Source organism: Panthera uncia, chromosome B1 (assembly GCF_023721935.1).
Source record: "Panthera uncia isolate 11264 chromosome B1, Puncia_PCG_1.0, whole genome shotgun sequence".
In the NCBI taxonomy this organism is placed as follows: domain Eukaryota; kingdom Metazoa; phylum Chordata; class Mammalia; order Carnivora; family Felidae; genus Panthera; species Panthera uncia.
The window spans coordinates 19,091,054-19,113,464 of record NC_064811.1 but is presented as its reverse complement, the minus strand read 5'-3'; the positions used below and the strand labels follow the sequence as shown (position 1 = coordinate 19,113,464).

Sequence of the window (22,411 nt, the reverse complement as noted above, 5' to 3'; positions counted from 1 at the left end):
TGTGATTTTTGCCTGCTCCCGTCTCTTTTCTGAATTATTCCTTTTGCAATATGTTTATGTTCCATTTACCATTTTGGATGGAAATTACAAAAGAAAACCTAGTGAGATAGCTAAAGAACAGCACCAGTCAGTGGACGATGTTGCCAGGTTTGTGACTCGTCAGTGAAAATTATTTTAATTCACAAAAATTGTGAGGAAGAAGAGGTGATATACTTCTGCAGTGGATTTTAAGAAGCACCTTGGAGTTGTGATAAATTGTAAGAAATAGGTTATTTTATTTTGAGAGAGCAGATGATTTTTTAGGGAATAAAACAAGTTGATAGTCTTGAGCCTTTAGGCAAACATATTTGCAGTTGGTAATTTGGTAGCTAATTTAGTTACTTCCTTTTTGTTTTCTCCCCCAAAGCTGCAAAATTTTGAGATATTTTGCTATTGAGAGAACCTAGTCATTTATGTAAGTCAGTTAATTGAGTGCCTTCTGTGTGTTGGACAGTGCTAGGTGTATAGTGCGGGATGTGCTAAAATGTAGATCTGGTTCTTGTCCCCATAAAGAAAATACTACAAATGGTGATTAGGTTTCTGAAAGAGAGTACTGGGGGTTATATGAGAGCATGATTTGAAAATTCAACTTAGACTGGAAAAGAGAAGGTGGGATTTAAGTCAAGGCCTAAGTTGAAAGTAATAGTTCTCTAAGTGTAGGGATTGGGATACAGGGAGCAGAGCATTCTTGGTAGATGGAACAGCAGTTTTAAAAACTTTCTGAAAGGAAGAAAAAAGCACTTGAGAAGACATTGTAGTCTATATATTCTTTAAAGTGTCCAAATGATTTGTGTATGTCAGCATTTCCATGCCAAATCACTTTTGAGATGTTACAGGACTGGTTTATGGAAAGTATTGATAATTAAAGATTGGTTTCTTTCTTTTGCCTAGTTGGAGCATAAACTCTTTGGGAACAAACAGAGTTTGTGTCTATGTCTGTATACTTGTCTTATGCATGGAACTTAAAAAAAAATTCTGAGTTGGAAAAGGCAACAGAAGAAACTTGTCAATACAATGTAGACTGTGGGTAAATCTTAGACATAATTGTGAGACATGGGTAGCTTTTTCATGAAAAGACATTTTCCCCTATTTCTTGGTAGAGAGGGTATAGTGATAGTGTAATTTGGTGTATACAGTTTATAATTTGCCTCTTATTCTGAATCTTTTGCTTTTGGGTATCAGATTCCAAAATTGAAAGGAATCTGTCCCAGGCTAAGGAATTGATCTGGGGTAGTGTTAATGAAACAAAGTGTTGGGGCGCCTGGGTGGCGCAGTCTGTTGAGCGTCCGACTTCAGCCAGGTCACGATCTCGCGGTCCGTGAGTTCGAGCCCCGCGTCAGGCTCTGGGCTGATGGCTCGGAGCCTGGAGCCTGTTTCCGATTTCTGTGTCTCCCTCTCTCTCTGCCCCTCCCCCGTTCATGCTCTGTCTCTCTCTGTCCCAAAAATAAAAAAAAAAAAAAAAAAAACGTTAAAAAAAAAAAAAAAGAAAGTGTTATGAGTTCTTTATTCAAGGACACGTGTTTGTTCTTTAAGACTGCACCATCCTGAGTTGTTATTTGTGTATATGTAGCTTCAGGACAAGCTGCTGGAGAAATCGAGAAAAGTTCAAGACAGATCATAGTTTAAATCTATAATTGTGAGTGATAAGGAGAAATGAACAGTCTTGGGTCTTAAGATGTGGTAAACTCCTAGAGAGCTTGAGGGAGAAAAATTTTGAACAAATCAGCCAAAGAAGTGCTATTCTACACAATATGGGTCGGAAATTTTTAGCACTGTTTAATTTTCAAAAGGCAATCTGGACAAGAAGATGAAAGAAAATCTAAAAATACTTAATAAATATGAGATTCCAGGACAAACATTGCTATAATGTGGAGCTGGCTGGTGCAGGACCTTTAAGGTTGACACTGGGGAAGGTTTACCAGGCATTGCCATAGCAGATCCCCATAGCAGATTGTTTGGGGCCTGTGGAAACAACAGTTTGAGGGGCCAGCTGCATAAAGACTACTTAAGCGATTCAGAGTGGGTTTTCAACAAGGCAACCTCGTTATTAAACTGATGAGAAGAGAATCAAGAGCAAATACATCCTAAACCACATCCTAAGATTATAGGGCCAGAATTGTGTCCTAGCTTTGCCACCTATTAGCTCTGATCTTGGCAATGTTAATTAGCCTCCCTGTGCTTACTGCTTTTTCAGAAGATAGAGCTAATCATAACAACTACCTCATAACGGTTGTTCTGAGATAAAATACATTAATTTGTGTACAGCCCTTAGAGTAATTCCTATCGCCCAGCAAGTGCTAAGTCAACATTTTTACTTGTGCTGCTGCCGATAGCAAGGGTAGATTTCCAGTTGGAGAAATTATTGGATCTTATTAACCGGTTAACCCAGTTAATTAAAAAGAAACATAAAAACAACTTAATGAAGTTCCTTTTAACACAGCAGTTGAATTACAATATAGGGGTTTTAACTTGAATTAAAACTTGACATTACTTATCATTATGAAATGGATGAACCCAAATCTTTTAGGGCTGGAGGTAAGCTGTGGAAACAGACCATTAATTACATAAACACATATAGTGTTTATTATTTATATAATACATAGTCACATATGTTTATATAAACCTAAAATATAAATTATTTTAATTATATAAACATCAATTATAAATTAATTTCTCAAACATCTATTTTAGTAGGCTTTGTTCTAATTCAAGTATAGCACTGGGATTAGATAAAGGTAATTTTGACTAAATCTTTAGAAAGGGGTGGTAATAAAGAGTAAGTGCAGTTATTTACCATTTACTTATTTCCTGTCAGACTAAAAACTCGTTATTGTCACCTTAGAGTTAGAATTCTTGGGCTTTTGTTAATTCATAGAAAGCTAACATGATTTCCTAAAGGTATGCATGTATTATTACACTTGACCTTTGTGTTTGACTTAGGTAATTACAAGGGTTTAGTTACAGTAGGCTCTTTGTTTACCTTGCTAACATCTTACAAAATATTACATAGAACGTATGCATTTATACTAGCCCTCTGTGAATTGTGTTGTGAGGATGATAGAGCATTTCTTTCAAAATTTGTGAAAACTTGAGGAATGGGCAGTGTGTTTCGAAACAGCGCTTTAGTTGCCTTCTATTGTTGTTCATTTCTTAGGCATTTCTTTTGCTTGATTACATATGTAGCTGACTGAAACACACCAGTTGTATTTCAGCTGTTTGCCCAAATAAAACTATGTTTTGGATGCCGATCTTAAGCATTTCAGCAGAGAACTAGGAGGCTGTCTATGCATGTGACAAGTGGGGTTTGATGTTTTCTGTTTGCTTTCTTTTTGTCCGTTTTTTGGCATTAGAAATACATTAAAACATTGTAGATTCCACATTATTCAAAATATTGTGTGGTACCTTTCCATGTGACTATTTACATCTAGTAGTTGTCATTGTACTCAATATCCTGCTATATATAGGCTGTTGTGATTGTAGTAAGAGGACTGTTGTTTCGATGTATCAAATTGAACTTGATCCTATATAAATGTTGACTTATCCCATTACAGATGAAGGCAACATTAAGTACATAAAGGAACTGTGCTAGTGTCACCGGTTCTTCTCTGACTTGGTTGGGGGCTTAAGCTGTGAGGCAATTAAGAAGATAGTTTGACTCAGTCACATGAGTTGTGTAGATGATTTCACAGAGACAAGGTATTTCATCTCATTGGAACTGAGAAGGGTGGGAAGGCTTAGGTAGGCTGATTAACTAGGTAGATGAGCTAGGTTTTAAGTAGAGTAGAAGTTCCCACACTACCTTGGTTCACAGCATCAGTGCTTAATAATGTCTCACTAATTTTTCATGGTAGCCTAGGCCTGAAGAAATAACTAAGAAGTCCGTTTATTTAGTAGTTCGGTCCTAAAAACTTACTAATAATATTTATGGCCTAACAACTTAGTAGCCATTTAAACAAACACCACACATACGTCGGGAAAATACTTTTATTTCATTCTTAACTACCGTTGTCTATTAGTGTGATGTCTGCATCAGTCGAACACTGCAGTTTCTTAAACTCTGTGGTCACATTGGATACGGCCACCTTTATTTATTATTCCACACTGATATTTGCCTTATGTTTGCTTTTTATTATAGCAACGATCAAAAATTGAGCTTTTCAAAGGTAATATCAAAAGGAATATAGCATAATGAACTACTACTGCTAGTAGTTCCTGTGGCATCACATTTTGAGTGTATGGAAAACAATAATTAATATAAATTGTTTGGAATCATTAATGTGAGAACATAATTAGTCTTCTCTCTGGACTAGGATATCATGGAGCAAATTGAGTCAGTTTACTAATAGCAAGTTAAGTGACCTGTCTATACTCAAAGAAGGAAGTAGTTTTCTCCTGACTGGATGTATAAATAGATGTTAAAGTTATACAGTAATCTAAATTTGGACTGTGCTAGGGGGTTATACATAAGCTGTCCTTCAGGAGATCTTAATATTGAACACAAGTGTATTTGATTTTTTTTTTTAATGCTTATTTTTGAGAGACTGAGAGAGCACAAACAGGGGAGGGGCAGAGAGAGAGGGAGACACAGAATCTGGAGCAGGCTCCAGGCTCTGAGCTGCCAGAACAGAGCCCGATGTGGGGCTCAAACCCATGAACCATGAGATCGTGACCTGAGCCAAAGTCGGATGCTTAACCGACTGAGCCACCCAGGTGCCCCTATTTTGATTTTTAAAGTGCTGCGTTCACATGTATCAGGTTTGTAAAGTGTTGTTGTTGTTGTTTTTTAACATCATAAAACTATATTAATTGAGAAATACAGTGCTAGCATTTTGGACACATACAGAAGACTTTAAGTTAGTGATGAATCCAGAAATAGCCAGATCACCTTAAAGAGGTGAGTAATTTCCTATTAAACTGATTTATATGTACTTAGAATAGATGGTCAGTTCTCTTATTTTTGTACCCACGACATATAGAAGTAAATGATATTGGAAGAAATTGTTGGAGGAAGGTAATTTGATGACTTTTAGTAGCTGCTGAATAAGTACAATAGCATTCACTGTGAGCATGTTTAAAAATTGGTAATTGACCATTTCATTATGTTGGTATTGTGAAAGATGGGTAACGTGTGGGTGTTAGACTCACCATATTTATAGTAGTGAAAAGAGCTGTATTTTATAAAGTCACTATACTATATATGCTTCTTTCTTCTAATATAGTTCCTGGCAAGCGCATGCTGTTTTAGCTTTGTCATTTCTTCTGTTTCCTTTACTGCTGTTACTTAAAAAGTATTTTACTTACAGGGGCTTTAAACAAAAATAGGTTAGATGATATGGGGGGGAAAAGAGAATAAATATTTTTTTTGGGTTATAGTCTTAGAAGTCTTGATTCATTATAAAGAATATTGCACACAAAGCTGTTTGTGTAGCCATTTTAATGTGGGTAGTTTTTATCTTAAGTTTGTTTATTTATTTTGAGAGAGGCCCGCATGCATACACCCAAATGAGGGAGGGGCAGAGAGAGAAGCCCAAGCAGGCTCCACACTCGGTGTGGAGCCCCATGCAGGGCTTGATCCCATGAACCTTGAGATATTACCTGAGCTGAAACCAAGAGCCAGATGCTTGACTGACTGAGCCACCTGGGCACCCCTAGTTTTTCTTTTTCTTTCCTTTTTTTTTTTTTTAACATTTATTTATTTTTGAGAGACAGAGCAAGACAGAGCATGAGTGGGAAAGGGGCAAAGAGAGAGGGGGACACGGAATCCGAAGCAGGCTCCGGGCTCTGAGCTGTCAGCATGGAGCCTGATGCCGGGCTCGAACCCACAGACTGTGAGATCATGGCCTGAGCTGAAGTCAGATGCTTAACCAATTGAGCCACCCAGGTGCCCCCTATTTTTTCTTTTAATAGAGCCACTCATATGACTAGATTGGATTGTAGTGGGTTAATCTAAAGATTTTAGTAAACAGTAAAATTTATACAACCTTAAACAGGTTCTGAATTATAACTTAAAACTTGTACATTCATTCATCAGTCTGTTAATGTAGGACTGACACCTTTTCCTTGAATACAGACCCTTTGTTTGGAGTTGAATTATGTAGTAAAATGTCTAGATCTTACCGTGGTATTTATAAACTTCACACACTTACAAAATACACAAGCGTTATCTTTCTGGAAATCAAGCGAATTCACCCTTTGAAATTCTAGAATTCCAGACTGCTTTTACTCTTATAGTTATGTCAAGCATTTGATAGTTTGTGTGTGTGTGTGTGTGTGTGTGTGTGTAACAACTTTTTCAAGCTTTTCTGAGCACATAGCAGGACATGCATATAAAACTCTTTTCTGTGCTAAGAGTTTACCATTTCATGTCAAGTATAATTATGTTGACCCAACTGGTAGGAACAGAGATGTGGCTATACCACTGTATGTTTTAAAGAGGGTATGATTATCTCGAGGATTTATTCATTAGATAAGAGGTAATTAAGAGTGTAGTGTGGACTTCTATATTGAGTATTTAACAGATGTCAGACAATTGGTATACTAGGTTCTTTTAAATACATTGTTTTGTTTAATTTAAACAAAAGCGACCGTATTCTCATTTTATAAATAGAGCATGAGAGAAGTTGGTCTTGTTCAAAGTCAGCTGCCAATAAGAAAGCAGGGACTTGAACCTAAGTTTGTCTTGCATCAAGGATATATTCTTAACCACTGTTACTCTTCAACCATCCTCATTCCTCATCTCCATGTAATTCTTTTATATGTAAGTATTTGGAAAGTGGTAATTGTAATTAGATTAAACAGTACCAGTCATTTATAATAGATAAACTTCAAAGTAGGTACCAAGAATTTCTTTGGGTCATGCTGTGTCAAGTTTTGGATTCTTAAGAAATGCAGTTTTATATTATCTGCATATTTAATTATGCCAGAATAAAGTCTATACTTTGAAAGGTAACCAAATCCTAACAGCATTGTAATGGCACTACATAACTAGGATTTTCAGAACTAAAGATTAACTTCTTCAGTGTTTATAGCAGGGCTGGTGTAAGACGTGGCTGCTGATTTCACTTATATTCTAGAACAGTAAAAATAAAGTTGCCCTATTTCTTTTAATGACTGTATATAGTTTGTCAGATTCTATCGATGGATACTCAGATTTGGGGTCTTTGCTATTAAAAACACTTGCTGCCCTTCGTACCCTCTTAGAACCTTGTCCACGCATTTTTTCACACATGCGTAAATATATGTCTGACATGAATTCCCTACAACTGAAATTGGTTGGGGCACAGGGTGTCTTTGAATTTTATTAGATTGCCAGATTGCCCTTCATAGATGTATCTACCCCAACCAGTAAATAATGAGCATGCAAGTGTCTATTCCTGTATTCCTTGCTGACACTGTGTTGTGGAACTTTTTTTAAAAAAATTTTTTGTTAATGTTTATTTTTGAGAGAGACAGAGACAGAATGCGAGTGGGTTGGGTCAGAGAGAGAGGGAGACAACAGAATCTGAAGCAGGCTCCAGGCTCCGAGCTGTCAGCACAGAACCTGACCCGGGGCTCGAACTCACAAGCTGTGAGATCATGACCTGAGCTGAAGTCGGAGGCTCAACTGACTGAGCCACCCAGGCACCCGTGGAACTTTTTATATTTGTCAGTATTATAAGTGAAAAATGAAATGTTATTATGGTTTTAGTTTGCGTTTCTTTTGTATGAAATTGAAATCTTTACATGTATTTATAGCCATTTGTGTTTCTTTTTGGATCTAAGACCAGTGCTTTTCTCAACTTTCCAAAAGTATTGCTACCTGCTTGACTGACAGTCATTTGTAAGGTGGTATTTTAAAATGCATCCCAATCACAGAGAAGGTAAATTTGAAAAAGTGTAGAGTACTATAGGATTAATAAAACTTGGTGTCTGTTCATATTCTTTGCCCATCTTTTTATGGTTAGCTGGCCTTTTTCTTAAAAAAAAATGTTTTAATGTTTATTTTTGCGAGAGAGAGAGAGAGAGAGAGAGAGAGAGAGAGAGAGACCGCGAGCGAGCAGGGGAGGGGCAGAGAGGGAGGGAGACACAGAATCTGAAGCAGGCTCCAGGCTCTGAGATGTCAGCACAGAACCTGATGTGGGGCTTGAACCCATGGACCAGACTGCGAAATCATGACCTGAGCTGAAGTCTAATACTTAACCAACTGAGCCACCGGGGTGACCTGAGCTGGCCTTTTTCGTATGGATCGTAGGTGCTTTTAACAGAATAGCTTTCTCGATAGAAGTTGCAATTTTCTTAACAAAATTGGCATTCTGTATTTAAGTTCTAATTTTTGCTCCTGTTTTTTTGCTTTGTTTATCACACTTCATACCATGTAGAAACTTGAATTTTATACAAGTGCTTTTAATGAATTGAATTATTTGAATCCATGTGTTCCACTATTTACTGTTTTAGTTTGTTTTACACATCTTTGATCAATCTGGATATATATATATATATATAATATATATATAAAATATATATATATTACAAAATATATATATATGAGTGAGAGAGAGGAGAAAGAATCTTATGCAGGCTCTGTACTGTCAGCACAGAGACCTACTTGGGGCTCGAACTCATGAACTGTGAGTTCATTACCTGAGCAGAAATCAAGAGTTGGATGCTTAGCTGACTGAGCCACCGAGGCACCTCAATCTGGAGTTTTTTTTTAGATGGATGTAAGGTTTGAGGTGGGGATTCAGGAAGGCACACAGTCTCTATCTCAATATATTCCCTCATCAGAAAACATAACACTGAGTTACTGGGGGTTATTTCCCCATATCGACACATTTTCATTACTCATAATTTGAGCATTAGTCATTGAGATTCATTAAAGTTATAAATAATTTGATAGGGTTCATTAAAAATTTAAAACTTTCTGGTGTACATTTTGGGAAACATTTTCACCTTTCTGTGGGATCTTTTTTATGATTCGTTCTTTGAACCAGACCACTTGAGAGAGATTTCAAAAAACTCTTACGTATATGTAAACACAAAAGTAAACAAATAATGCCTTTGCAGTATCTCATGTTTTGCCATACTTGGTTCACATCAGAATTGATGATACTGGCTGGTGTGAGGTTTGGCACTAGTTGTTGTACTATGCCATTTGCGTGTGCCCGTTACAAAAAAATACTCTAGTTAAGTTGATACTACTCAGCACGCTGAGGTTTTCTTTGGTTTATTTTCTTAATTAAACAGGGTTGGAAATAGGAACTGCTTTTGACTTGCTTTCCGAGCATGTTTTTGCTGCTTTAGGCATCTATTTAACATGCCTCTTATTTGCCTTGACTTAGAGTACTGTTTCTCATACTTTAGCGAGCGTCAGAGTCACATGAAAGCTGGTTAGAATAGATTGCTAAGCCTCATCCCCCAATTTGTGATTGTGTCAGGGGGCAAGACCCAAGTTTTGTATTTCTAACCAGTTCTCAGGTAATACAGATGACTTTTTAAGCGAGTCTTTGTTTCAAGACCGGAAAACACTGGATAACAGGGTATCCAGTCAAATGTAGAATTTGACTCTCTTGTGCAATTTTCAATTATTAGTCTGTCATTGAAACTTCAAAATTAGGTAATCACAGTTTTAATAGTGTGACACCCTATTTTTGTGACTGATGCCTTAGTCTGCATAAATACTCCATGATTATTATGAAAGGTGGTAAAACTTAAAAGGAAAATGGTTATAATTTATAGGATCACTAGTACCTGGTTCTGCCTTTTTCTGTGCTCTGTGTTAGGTTATTTATTTATTTATACATACGTGGAGGGCCTCATCTATTTAGTAGTACAGCAGATCATCGGGTAGCTTTTCTTTTTTTCTCAAGGTTAATAAAGGCCTTAATTTCTCTCTCTCTCTCTCTCTCTCTTTCTCTCTCTCTCTCTCTCTCTGTCTCTCTCTCTCTCTCTCACACACACACACACACACACACACACACACACACCCCTCTGTGCATAATTTAACAAGGAAAGAAAAAACAAGAATCCATAAAGGATACGAGGGAGCAGTTCTGTTAAAACAGATAAAGTGCTCTTCCATACAAAACAGCATAAAGAATAAGAATCAAGTCACTCTGAACACGAAGAAATCATCTCATAAATCATGTAGCCAAAGTTGCCAGTAAATCTGGTATTGGCTCAATTAGGCAAACTGCTGGATCCTTCCGTCTGTTTTCCTCTCTGTAGCATAAGTAAACGACACTGACAGCGGGCCAGAGGGGTCTAGATGGAAGGAGTACAGAGAGGGAGGAAACCTGGGGATGATGGGTCTGTGGTCTTGCTCCCTGCCTCCCCTCTGGTTTTGAAATAGGCCAGGTCAGTTGGTTGTGGTCTTCATTATTTCTGACATTTTTGACCTGTTGAACGTGGGTCTTGATCTAGACCCTCATCCCCTCTAGTTTGCCAGTGAATATGCCTATACTTTGAACCTCTTATTGTACTTTGAAAAGTCCACAATGTTCCCAGAGTCAACGGCTTAAGTTCATACTAGTATACTTTTTATTTAAAATTTCAAAACCTCAGACATACAGCACACATAGAAGAATTTACTGCGTATAAATATAATACAATGGTAACGACTGCCTCAAGCCTAGTAATCAAAGCATGCCGTAAAGGAGTCTGTGATTGTGGTGACACACAACAGAAGGATTGTCACAAAACTCTCAAGGCCTAACACACCAGTTTTCCAATAAAATATACTTAAGTTTTTCAGATGTTAATAAGATACTCCAGTAGAGACAGAATTAGAATTTTGAAGTGATACATGAGAAAGATGTTAGTTAGATCTAAGGCAGAAATCTGTCCAGGTTTGGCATACACTTAAAGAGGGCATTGCTCAGTTTTCAAGTCAGATGGGGAGGGGGAAAAGGACATAGCTGTTTTTGGAGGACACTTTTATGTGACTTGCATCTGGTGCTGGGTTATTGATAGATCTAGTTCTGTTTCCCTGATGTAAAACAAAAGACCACCTAAGGGTTGGGATCAATTAAATCAGGGCCAAAAAAAAAAAAAAAAAAGTGCGGATGACTAACCGCATCCACTGTAGACGAAGAAGGACAGAGAAGAGTAATACTTTTGTTTGTTTTAATATAATCTCTGTTCAGTAGATCACAAACTTTTTTTCCCTATGTTTCCAACTCCCACCCCCACACTAGCTTACTTTTTGCTATTGTATTTATCCGTACGTTTTCTTGGGACTTTGAGGAGAGTGTGTTAATGTAGGAGGGGCCCAGGATTGGGAATCAGTACAGTGATAACTAGTCTTAATAAGCTGCTTAATTGGCTTCAAGACCCTGGAAAGATTAACTACTAATATTGAATTTTGTTCATTGGAAAAGCAGCAGTATTGACTGTATTTTTAAGAGACCTTTCAACTTTAAAAATGTAGTTTTTCCTGAAGTTCTCTATAAGCACAAACAGTAAGTTTCTTACATTCCTGTGATAACAGGATAGCAGTAGATAACAGTAGCATCTCGTGGAATTGGATCATTGGGTGATGATCGAATATTGAGGTACTAGAGTAGTGTTGACAGTCTGTCTCTGGAGTCTGGAAGTCTGAGGGTTTGGTTGACTATTTAACTGAGTACATACACTATGCCTAGTTTCTAATAAAACATGGCAAATAGTTCCGTTAATGTACAGTATTGGTGTTCTGCCATTTACACCAATTCTCAGCATTTGTTCTCAGAAAAATATAAAAGAATGAGTATTTGGGTTAACTGTGCTTTTGAATGCTTTTACTTTATGCTGTTGAAGCTTGAGGAGTCTGAGCAGGAAAAAGATCAAAATAAAGAGAGTGGCTTTTTATCTTAATGTGTTTCAAGGAGTTTTCAAGTTCAAGTCTGATCTGTTATCAGTTCTGTGACTTTCTCATATTTTTAGTATGTGAGATTGAAGGTACATTTTTACAGTCTGAGGGTCTTACAGACTGGTAGCTGTTTGGTGGTTATTGCCTGTGAATGCTTGAACTTGATCTAACTGTACCTATTTCACTTCACTTCAGGTAAGTAATGTGCTACTGTTGGAACTATGTATTGAGGTAACTTGCTAATTAAAATGTCTTCAAAAAGATGACACTAGGATTCTATTTTGAAATGAGTAAACTTGGAAACTGAGCAGTATGGTGGTATGAATTTGATAGTATTTAAACAAATATTTATTGTTTGACAAGTGACCAATTTGGTTTTTGTTCTTTTGGTTTTTTTCTTGCCTTGCAAGGCAACAGACAAGCGCTTTGTTGAGTCTGAGGAAGTTACTCGCAAAGTAGATGAAAACTGTATTACGTTTTGCTACTGAGATAATGTGGAAAAGGATTGCCTGTCTTATGTCAGTAATCACATCTGAAGACAGGAGAAGTTCTAAATATCCTCAAATAGATCAAAGCTATTTCAAAGCAACTACAGGCTCTAGTGTAGCTGATTCATGCTCTGTGCTGCACTGTCATTAAGGCATTGAGTCATAGTTTAATTGGCACTGGTTTTTTTTTTCATGGTCTTAATATAAAATAATCTTGCAGGTAGTGGTGTGTCAACTCCAGAAACGTAGTTTGCTTTAAAAAATATGGCCAAAGAAGAAAGAAGCCTAAAATATATTGAGTAGGATGGGTTTGTTTGCCAAAAGTCTTATTAAATTTAGAATTAAGTTCAGGTGAATTAAAGAGAAGGATTCACTTCTATTGTACATTATCAATTTGGTGAATTTAAGTGCTCCAACAGATGGCATTAGCTAAAAATACCAAGTTGGTCCGTGAAAGATTAGGTTAGGCTATTTTGTGAAAAGTAGAGACCCAAAATAGCAAAGTCATAAATGATGATTTCAGATTTTTATACTGTTTTTCAATTTGTAAACACATTAATTGAATGAACTGTGACTTCAGCATTTGCAGGTGGACTTTATTTTGTCCACATGCCAAACAAAATATGGTTGTTTTGTGCTAGTGACGGTAGCAGGTGGAGTAGAAGGGATGGGAGATGGCTGCCCATACCGGTATTTGCAAACCACACTTCATCTGAGTGCTACATTAGCCAATTGGTCTTGAACCTTCTCTAAACCTGGTTTCCCTCTCTAGTTCATTGATTTAGCAGATGTCCTTTGCCTTTCTCTTTCATACATATTTATCAGCATTTCTATAGCACTAGTGCTGCCCCTTATTATCGCATGAATGTATTCCTTTTTGTGCTTCTTTGCCATCATTTCATTGAATTGGGTGGGGCTTGGGAAAAGAGATGGTACACTTACATGCTGTTCTAGCTCTTTTGAACCGAGTAGCCTATTGTTAGCGTAAGTGGGGAATTACTCCGGCTTTAAACAAATGTAAATTTGCATGTGGTAACATTTTAGTGTTGTTACAAAACAAGTGTCTTAGTTTTGTTTTGCAGGTTGAATATTTGTGTTTTAAATTTTGTACTTTAGACACTCATTTAAGTGGTGACTTTTGCTTTGGTATTTGTGTGCAACCACGTGATCATTATATTCCATAATCAGATTTAAATTTGTTAACACGTTTTCACCATTACAGTCTCACTTGACAAGATTTTGTAGTGTATGACTTGTTTCATATATACTCTTTAGAAATTTTTCTTGATGGTTAATTTTGCAATTGATTATGAAACAATAGCACATTTGTTTTGGGAGAAGGTTTAATTTTGATTCACCTGATGTCTTTGCGTTTTATTTTTATGTCATGAAGTTCAGTTTTAAATGCCCTAAATGAACCTTGGCCAACTTTTTTTTTGTGAATATAGGTATATGACTGATGGGATGTTACTTCGCGAAGCTATGAATGATCCCCTCCTGGAGCGTTACGGTGTAATAATTCTTGATGAGGCTCATGAAAGGACATTGGCTACAGATATTCTCATGGGTGTTCTGAAGGAAGTTGTAAGACAGAGATCAGATTTAAAGGTGAAGTAATTTTTTTACTCATTTATTTCATAAAAAAAAGGTACATATAAAAAACAGAACACATGCTGATTACTCTAATCAACTGTAAAAGAAGGAACCAGTAAGTACCTGCGTTGGCATTTTTCTTTGTTTCTCCTATCCTTAGCTGTGTCTTCATTTTAGACTTTAGTATGATTCCACTTTTTAGTAGTGTATTTTGAAGCCAAATCTTTTCCATTTCTTTTTTTTTTATTAAAATTTTTTTAAATAAACGTTTATTCATTTTTGAGAGACACAGACACAGTGTGAGTAGGGGAGGGGCAGAGAGAGGGAGGCACAGAATCTGAAGCAGGCTCCAGGCTCTGAGCTGTCAGCACAGAGCCTGACTCAGGGCTCGAACCCACGAACTATGAGATCATGACCTGAGCCAAAGTTGGATGCTTAACCGACTTAGCCACCCAGGCACCCCCACCCAACCCTTTACTAAATATAGAAATTTCTTCCTATTAAGGATCAAATCTTTGTTCTGTCCCAACATAAACACATCCGTTATAACTTGTCACGTTGGGAAGTAGGAACAACTATACTCAGAACAGGCTGTTCCTCAGAAATGTGTTTACTTAACCTACTTGTCTCCACCAAGGCGGAAGGATTCTGGGTCTTAAAAATTATTATCCTAGTTTGATTTTGCTTCTAGAAATTTACATTTTTAAAGATTGAAGTACTATGAGTAGTCATCGATTAAAACTTAGGAGCCGTTGAAGTTTGTGTTTTGTTTTAATTGAAGTATAGTTGACACACTGTGTTAGTTTCAGATGTGCAGCGTAGTGATTGGCAGTGACAGTTCTGGGTGCTGTGCTCAACTCGAGTGTAGCTACCAGCTGTCACCACAGTGCCATTACAGTACCATTGACTGTATTCCCTATGCTGTACTGTTCATCCCTGTGACCTATTCATTTCCATAACTAGAAGCTTGTAGCTCGCACTCCCCTGCACCTATTTTGCCCATCACTCCGCTTCCCTCTTCTCTGGCAGCCACCAGTTTGTTCTTTGTATTTATGGGCCTGTTTCTGCTTTTTGTTTTTAGATACCACATATAAGTGAAATCGTGTGAACTATTGAAGGTTTCAGGAAGGAAAGTCAAAAAGTAGAAATTAACACTCTAGTAGAATAGTTAATGGGAAAGCTTTTATTCAAGTAAATTTTTAATGGCTTCTATAATGTGTGATTTACATGGAGGGAGGGTGACTGTATAGTTTTATATCCTTGGCACCTGAAGAGCCTTTTGTGCTGTGGCTTTTTTACAACAGTGTAGAAAATCCCTGTTTAATTTAGGAATTTTTCTAAAGAAGTCATGCTTATTAAAGATGATTTGGAGAGAGGAGAGTAAATTTATATCTGCCACAGATTTTTTTTATTTTTGCATCCTATGTTTTCTGTGTACAAGGTTGTCATGTCCTGTTTTAATAAACATAGCAGTAGTCGTACTGTTTATTAGTGTTGCTTTTACCAATCCCTTTTATACATTATGTTAACCTTATGTAAACAAATATGTATTTTATAAACTTGGGTTTTTTTTTTAATGTTTATTTATTTATTTTGAGAGCAAGAGAGAGAGCATAAACGGGAGAGGGCAGAGGGAGGGAGGGAGACAATCCCAAGCAGCCTTCGTGCTGTCAGCGCTGTGCCCAGCGCAGGGCTCGATCTCATGACTGAGATCATGACCTGAGCTGACATCAAGAGTTGGGTGCTTAACCAACTGAGACACCCAGGTGTCCCTAAACTTTGGATTTTAAGGTATTGTTTCATGAAAATATAGTTTATTTATCAGATATCAGGTTTATTTCTTATTTTTTAAAATGTAAGTGTTTTACTGTAGCTCAGTGTCTGTATTTGATTTTTTAATTGGTTTATTTGTAGGAAGGCTTTTGTAGGCTTTTTTATAATTGATGTATATAGAAGAGTAAACATTTGCTTGTCTTTTTTTCCTGAAGACCATGGGAGAATCCTTGAAGACAACTTTAAATAATTGACTGTTTTCTTTGCAGGTTATAGTTATGAGCGCTACTCTGGATGCAGGGAAATTCCAGATTTACTTTGATAACTGTCCTCTCTTAACTATTCCTGGGCGTACACATCCTGTTGAAATCTTTTATACTCCTGAACCAGAGAGAGATTATCTTGAAGCAGCCATTCGAACAGTGATCCAAATTCACATGTGTGAAGAGGAGGAGGGAGATCTTTTACTTTTCTTAACTGGTCAAGAGGTATCGTCATTGTTTGCTTCATTATTTAGCCTTTAAACATATTAAATTCAACTTTTTAAGCCCAAGAACTTGGCATATATTAACCACATATTTCTTATCCCATGGTATAAAGTTTCTCTTCAGCCTGATGGCATTTATATATGAAATACATAACCCCTTTGTATACTCTGTGGATACCTCTGTGTCATTAGTGTTAATTACCCTGAGAATAAATTGTTTTAGAATTTCACGATTTAGCAGCTGTAGTCTCGACTTTGGAGAGACCTGGGTGCGGTAAGTAGTGGTGTGTGGTAATTTGCAGTTTTGCTGAGGTATGAATTTGATCCACACAACCCCTATGAAGTCGGGTTGTTACGTTAACTTGTGAATGAACTTGAGTAACTTGGATGCCCATCCAACGTCAGAATGAATGTTTGTGTTTTGGTTTGGTCATCTGTGTGCGCGCTGAGGATTGTAAGGAATCGTTGAAATTTTTTAGTTAGAATTTACCCGTTTTAAGATACACGTTTTATTCTCAGGTGCTGCATGTTTTAAACTTCTTTCCCACGGTAGCTTTATAGGTGTGCTGTGACATTCTGGAGCTGAAGTTGAGGAAAAAGCTGTCTGGATAAATCCGTTTCAGAGAGCCTTTTGGTGGAGGCTGTTCTTAGAATTTGTCTTCTGTTTCAGTAGGCTTTAGGGGTTTTCTAGAATGTGCTTCTCAAACTGACATACGTGCAGATCACGTAGAAAATTTGCAGATTCTGATTCAGTAGGTCGGGTGGAATCTGAGACTGTTGCTGACAAGCTTCCGGGTAATGCTGAAGCTCCCCAGGTTTGAGTCGCACAGGTTCTAGAGCGGCGTTGTTCTGTTAGACCTTTTTTCAGTGCCACACGTGTTCTGTAACTGTGCTGTTCAGTGTGGTAGTCAGCGGTAGCATATGGCTTGTGAGTGTTTGAATGTGGCTAGTGAGAGGAAGGACTAAATTTTAATTTTACAGCATTTGAATAAAGAGCTACCTGTGACCACCCTTTTCCTGTTTCAGTTTTTGTATGGCCCATTAGTTAAGAATTTTTTTTTCCGTTTTAAGTTTATTTATTTATTTTGAGAGAGGAGAGAGTAAGAGTGCGGGGGAGGGGCAGGAGAGAGGATCCCAAGCAAGCTCCTAGTTGCCAGCCTGGAGCCCACACACTGTGAGAGCGTGACCTGAGCTGAAACGAGAGTCGAACACTTAACCGACTGAGCCACCCGGGTGCCCCTGTTTTCACATTTCTAAAATGTTGTAAATAAGACCAAACAATGTGCAACAGACAGGCTGTGTGGATGCAAAGCCTGATGGTTTTGGCCCTTATGGTAAAAGGTCTGAACTCTGCCCCAGAACATTTCTCAAGTGTGGCCAGTGGACTGCCTGCCTGGGGAAGGAGAGTTTGTTAAAGCAAGTTCTTGGTCCTGTTCCAGACTTGCAGAAATAGGTGAAACCTGAGGCCAGATATAGGAATCTGCATCTTTGATGAGGTCTACAGGCCACTTTTATATTTCCTTAGGTTTAAAGGTCACTGTCCCAGAGGAATGTTTAAGCCTGTATAATTCCTGTAGTACGTTAATGACACAACTCTGGACAGGGTTGTGGGGAATTGCCCTAGTTCTCCCAGATACCAAAATCAGAGGTCTTCTGTGTGATTGCCTGCCTCTGTTGGAATGTGAATTATTTTATTTGTATTCAGTTTCTACGGGAATGCTTGGTATACATAATATTTGAGCAAATGCTATTGCTTTAAGAGCTAGAAATGTTGAGTAATTGTTTATCCCTGCATTTCTTCAGTATTCATGTAATTTACGATTTGTGTCCCATTGGCCGTGGTTCCTTTTCTATAGAGCAAGGGTTTTCAACCTCAGCGCTGTTTACCTGGTAGTTCAATCAGTATTTTTGTTGTGGGGCGCCCTGTGCATTGTGGCATCTTTGGCCTTATCCGTTAGATGCAGTAACATTCCCTCCTCCGGTTGTAGCAACCAAAAATGTCTGCAGACATTGCCACATGTCCCCTGGGTGGAAAATCATTCCCAACGCAGTCATACTTTTTCTTTTGGGATATAAAACGTGTTGCAAATTCAGTTTTACGGATACACCTCTGTTGCTACTAGTCTTCCTTTCTATGTGTTTTGAATGGAAGAATTTTTATATATTTTGTAAACAAGAGTACCAAATGCTTTTTTGATGGCATATAAACAGTATGTATGCTCTAATGCAGTGTTTAGGTTGTTGAGGTCTTTTTGTCCTTTTGTATCTGGTCTCTAGTTTCTTCATCTAGAGTGCATAGCGTATTTTCTTAAACGACTTCTTAAAATAGCCATTATATTCAGATAACTAAGCAAATTAGAATTTTATCAAATATCAGATGGTCTCATGAAAGGTTTTTCTATGATTTAACTTCATATACTTGATATTTTGGCAGCCATCCCATATTTGGGAAAAGGGAGTAAGCCCCATGGTTTTCAGATGTGTGCTGGAGTATATGTTTTCCAGTGAAGTATTAACTGTAATTGTGAACTGGTTTTGCATGTGCCCTGTTATATTTTTAAATACCCTTTAGGTGACTAGGCTTGAATTTTGAAGATCATTAGGGAGAAAGTAGCAGAGTACCTAATGTATTTTGTTTCACTGATTGCGTTTAGTAGAGCTGACTCAAAGACATATAAAATACTATTTTTCCATGGCTGTGAATCTGTGTTAACTTTTACATGGTCAGTTAAATGGTAGATTCCTAGAATTCTCAGGACTCTTGTCTTCATAAATTTGAATAGCACCCATAAAATTTAGTTTTCTCATGAAATTTTAAAATGATTTTTTACGAGCATTTTACCATTTTGACCACTTAAACAGTAATGCTTGTGTGCTAATCTGAGTAAATTTGGGTAAAGGAGATCAATCTTAATTGGTGAAAGGTTGGGAAGAATTTGAATTCTAGAATTTCTTTGTGTTATTTTATGTTAATGCATAAAATCTGGACTTATGATTAAAATTAAAAGTCCTTAGGGAAGCTATACTTCTGAATTAGATAAGAGTGATTGTAACTGAAATATCAATTGTTTGTGATATGAAGATGTTGAAACCATTCTTAAAGCAGCACGTTCTTTTACCGTGAATTTTGATGAATAAAATGTCTTTTCCATATGCAGTGAGTTCAGCCTCCTCAAATTACTAGTCCAAATTTATTTATTAACCTATATTAATACTTTTGGAGCTGAAAGTCGTAAAAACTCCTGAGCTTCTGTCTCAACACTCAATCTTGCTCAAAACTAACAGATGGTTGCTTTATGCTGATGAATGTCAATGAGCTTTGTTCTTTTCTGAACTTCCCATGTTGACTGTGGGAATTTGGTAAACTTAAGGAAAAATTTTGTTGCAGTTTTAAAAGTGTTTAGAACTTTGCTTATATAAAAAACATAAGTGGTGTCGGAATTTTTTCCTCTCAACTTTAGAGATATCTTTATGTCCCATGCAGTAGTGCTTTTGTTTTAACTCTGTACACATTTGACACGTTGGATAGCCTAGTCCAAGTAAAACTGGAGTTACCTTGTTAAAATTCTGGAATCTGCAAATGTACGATTTTGGGTACTTTGTTTTCTGATATATGACATCTGGATGTTTGCTGGCGTTGGACCTTTTATTGTCTGGTCAAATACATGTTTAATTAAGTAAATTAAAAACATTCTGGATATTGGAATCAGTTTTTTCCTATTTTCTTTTTCTTAATTTTAGAAAAAAACTAACTTGGGGCTTATATCCAAATCTTTTTGATTTGGAAGAGATGTAATTTTGTATTTGCATACCAGCAGGGGGCATTCTAATCTAGATACAGCATTTAAAAGCTTTTTTTTTTTCCTAAAAATATTTGTTTTATTTGTTGTAGTTTTTCTTTCAATCAGTAGCAGTCTTTGATTTTCTTTTAAAACTTCAGATTTCAAAGGGAACTATTGACATCAAGTCCTTAATAGTAATTTTCTGTGTGATAATTATCTAAGACCCTTATCTGTTTTTTAAGGAAATTACTGTATTTGAACGAGAGGGGAAAATTTTTGTTCTTAAGTGCCCAGAAACTTTGTATTCTTTAGCATGGAAACGGAATTGCATTTTGATTTAAAATCATTTCAAGGAAAATCATTTTAGTTTGATGTAATAAAAATACAGACTACATTTACCCGATGCATTTTCCCCCTTTTTTGTTTAATCATTCTGATTTTTAAATAAGAGATACTTTGTTGATAAAGATAGCTTCTGATTGGGTCGTCCATTGGATAGGCTTCCACATTATTTAACATACTTCTGAGTATAACCAAATTAAGGTTTCAGTAAAATTTAAATTTCTGGGTTCCCCCCCCCCCATTTTTAAGTCTCCTTCCACTCCCTTAGAGCTTTCACCTACCTCTCATTTTCTGTCTCCCACACTCTTGAGTAATCATTGTGTGTCTTCTGTTTAAAACCTGGATTTGAATGAAAATGCATTGCGATTATATTCTGTGATGGGGAAGTTTTTGAAGATGCTAAGTTATTTGGGTTAGCCTACTTCTTAAATATCTGTGTTGATACTGTAAAGGTGTTTGTTCTCATTAGGCACAATGAAGCAAATCTTCCATATAATTACATTAGCGATACGTGACATTAAAACCTAATTGGCTTATTTAAAATATCTAGCACATCAATTTCTTTTAGATTGTGAAAATTGAAAAGGTTATGAGTGCAGTTAAATATTCCTGGGTGAGAAATTTCAATTTTAGTACAATTTGTTGAGAATTAATTAGGACATTTGACTAGAAGAAAAAGAGTGTGGAATGCCAATAAGATAGTTATCTATTTATTTGATTATAGAAATGAAAATTTCTTCAGTAGTTTTGGAAACCCAGTGAGGTTTACCTAGTTTGGATTTACCAAATTCGAAATAAGCTGTACAGAATTAAGATAATGGTAAATACTTACATGTTTCAGTGTGTATTTGTTTTGTTTTTACACTCAGACTTTTATTTTGTAGGAAATTGATGAAGCCTGTAAGAGAATAAAGCGTGAGGTTGATGATTTGGGCCCTGAAGTTGGTGACATTAAAATCATTCCATTATACTCTACACTTCCGCCTCAGCAGCAACAACGCATTTTTGAGCCTCCGCCTCCAAAAAAGCAGAATGGAGCGATTGGAAGAAAGGTTAGCATAGAAATGTTCTCTGTAAACATTTCATTAATACAGAAAGTGTATCGAAGTATGAAAGTATGAGATATGAAAGTATATTGAATTATTAAGGACTAAGTGATGGCTGATAGTGATCTGGATCGCACACTACAAAATCTATTTCAAATGCAAATGTTAAACCATATATTTAGGTGGAATTTTGCATAACTTTTGACTATAAAGTAAGAGCATGTACTGTTTCCCATTCCCTCCTTATTAAATGGGAGTTTGATTAGAATGGCTAAAGAAAAGAGGGAGATGGCCTAGTGTTGTCTTTCTCTCCATTAGTAAGTGGATTTCTTTAGGGCTGGAATGTAGATTCTCTTAGTATAGATGTCTGCCTGGCATAGGAAGGGAGCAAGGGTTTTCCAAACCTGTTTCTGGGCTCTTTGTTGGGATGGGACGGGTATCTGAGTTCCAGTTTGAAACAGAACAGCTATCCTTTTATTTTTTTTAAGAGCTGGGTGTTCTAGTAGATTCTTTGAAAGTAAAATTACATTGCTTGAAAAGGTTTGAAAAACACTAGTGGAGTCAGTCATTAGGTTAAATAGTAGCTGTATATGAAATTTGTGAAGATTCTTGATCTCTGGATTTAAAGTTTTCATTTTTTAAAAACAATTTTTTTTAACATTTATTTTTGAGGCCGGGGGGGGGGGGGGGGACAGCGCATGGTGGGGGGGGAGGGGCAGAGAGAGAGGGAGACAGAATCTGAAGCAGACTCCAGGCTCTGAGCTGTCCGCACAGAGTCTGACACGGGGCTCAAACCCACGAACTGCAATGCAAGATCATGACCTGAGCCGAAGTCGGATACTTAAGCAATTGAGCCACCCAAGCGTCCCTTAAAGTTTTCCTTTTTGAAAGTAGGTATAATTTACCTTCATCACCTTGGGAGATTATTATCAAGGATTAAGCTTTGTGTATACAGTGTACTACTATATCTAGAAGAAACTAGTCCTTCATGGTAGCTGCCATAAATTCCTTGAATATATTCACGTAGAAAAAAGTCT

The 22,411-nt window shown here is 36.9% G+C and overlaps 1 protein-coding gene across 1 annotated transcript in view; it reads left to right on the top strand.

Moving 5' to 3' along the window:
• Window positions 1-22,411, top strand: part of DHX15 (DEAH-box helicase 15) — a 71,440-nt gene that overhangs the window by 17,289 nt on the left and 31,740 nt on the right. Inside the window, exons 4-6 of the mRNA XM_049630390.1 lie at window positions 13,800-13,959; window positions 15,987-16,205; window positions 21,213-21,380. Coding sequence (XP_049486347.1) covers window positions 13,800-13,959; window positions 15,987-16,205; window positions 21,213-21,380 — 547 coding nt within the window. The remainder of the gene's footprint in view (window positions 1-13,799; window positions 13,960-15,986; window positions 16,206-21,212; window positions 21,381-22,411) is intronic.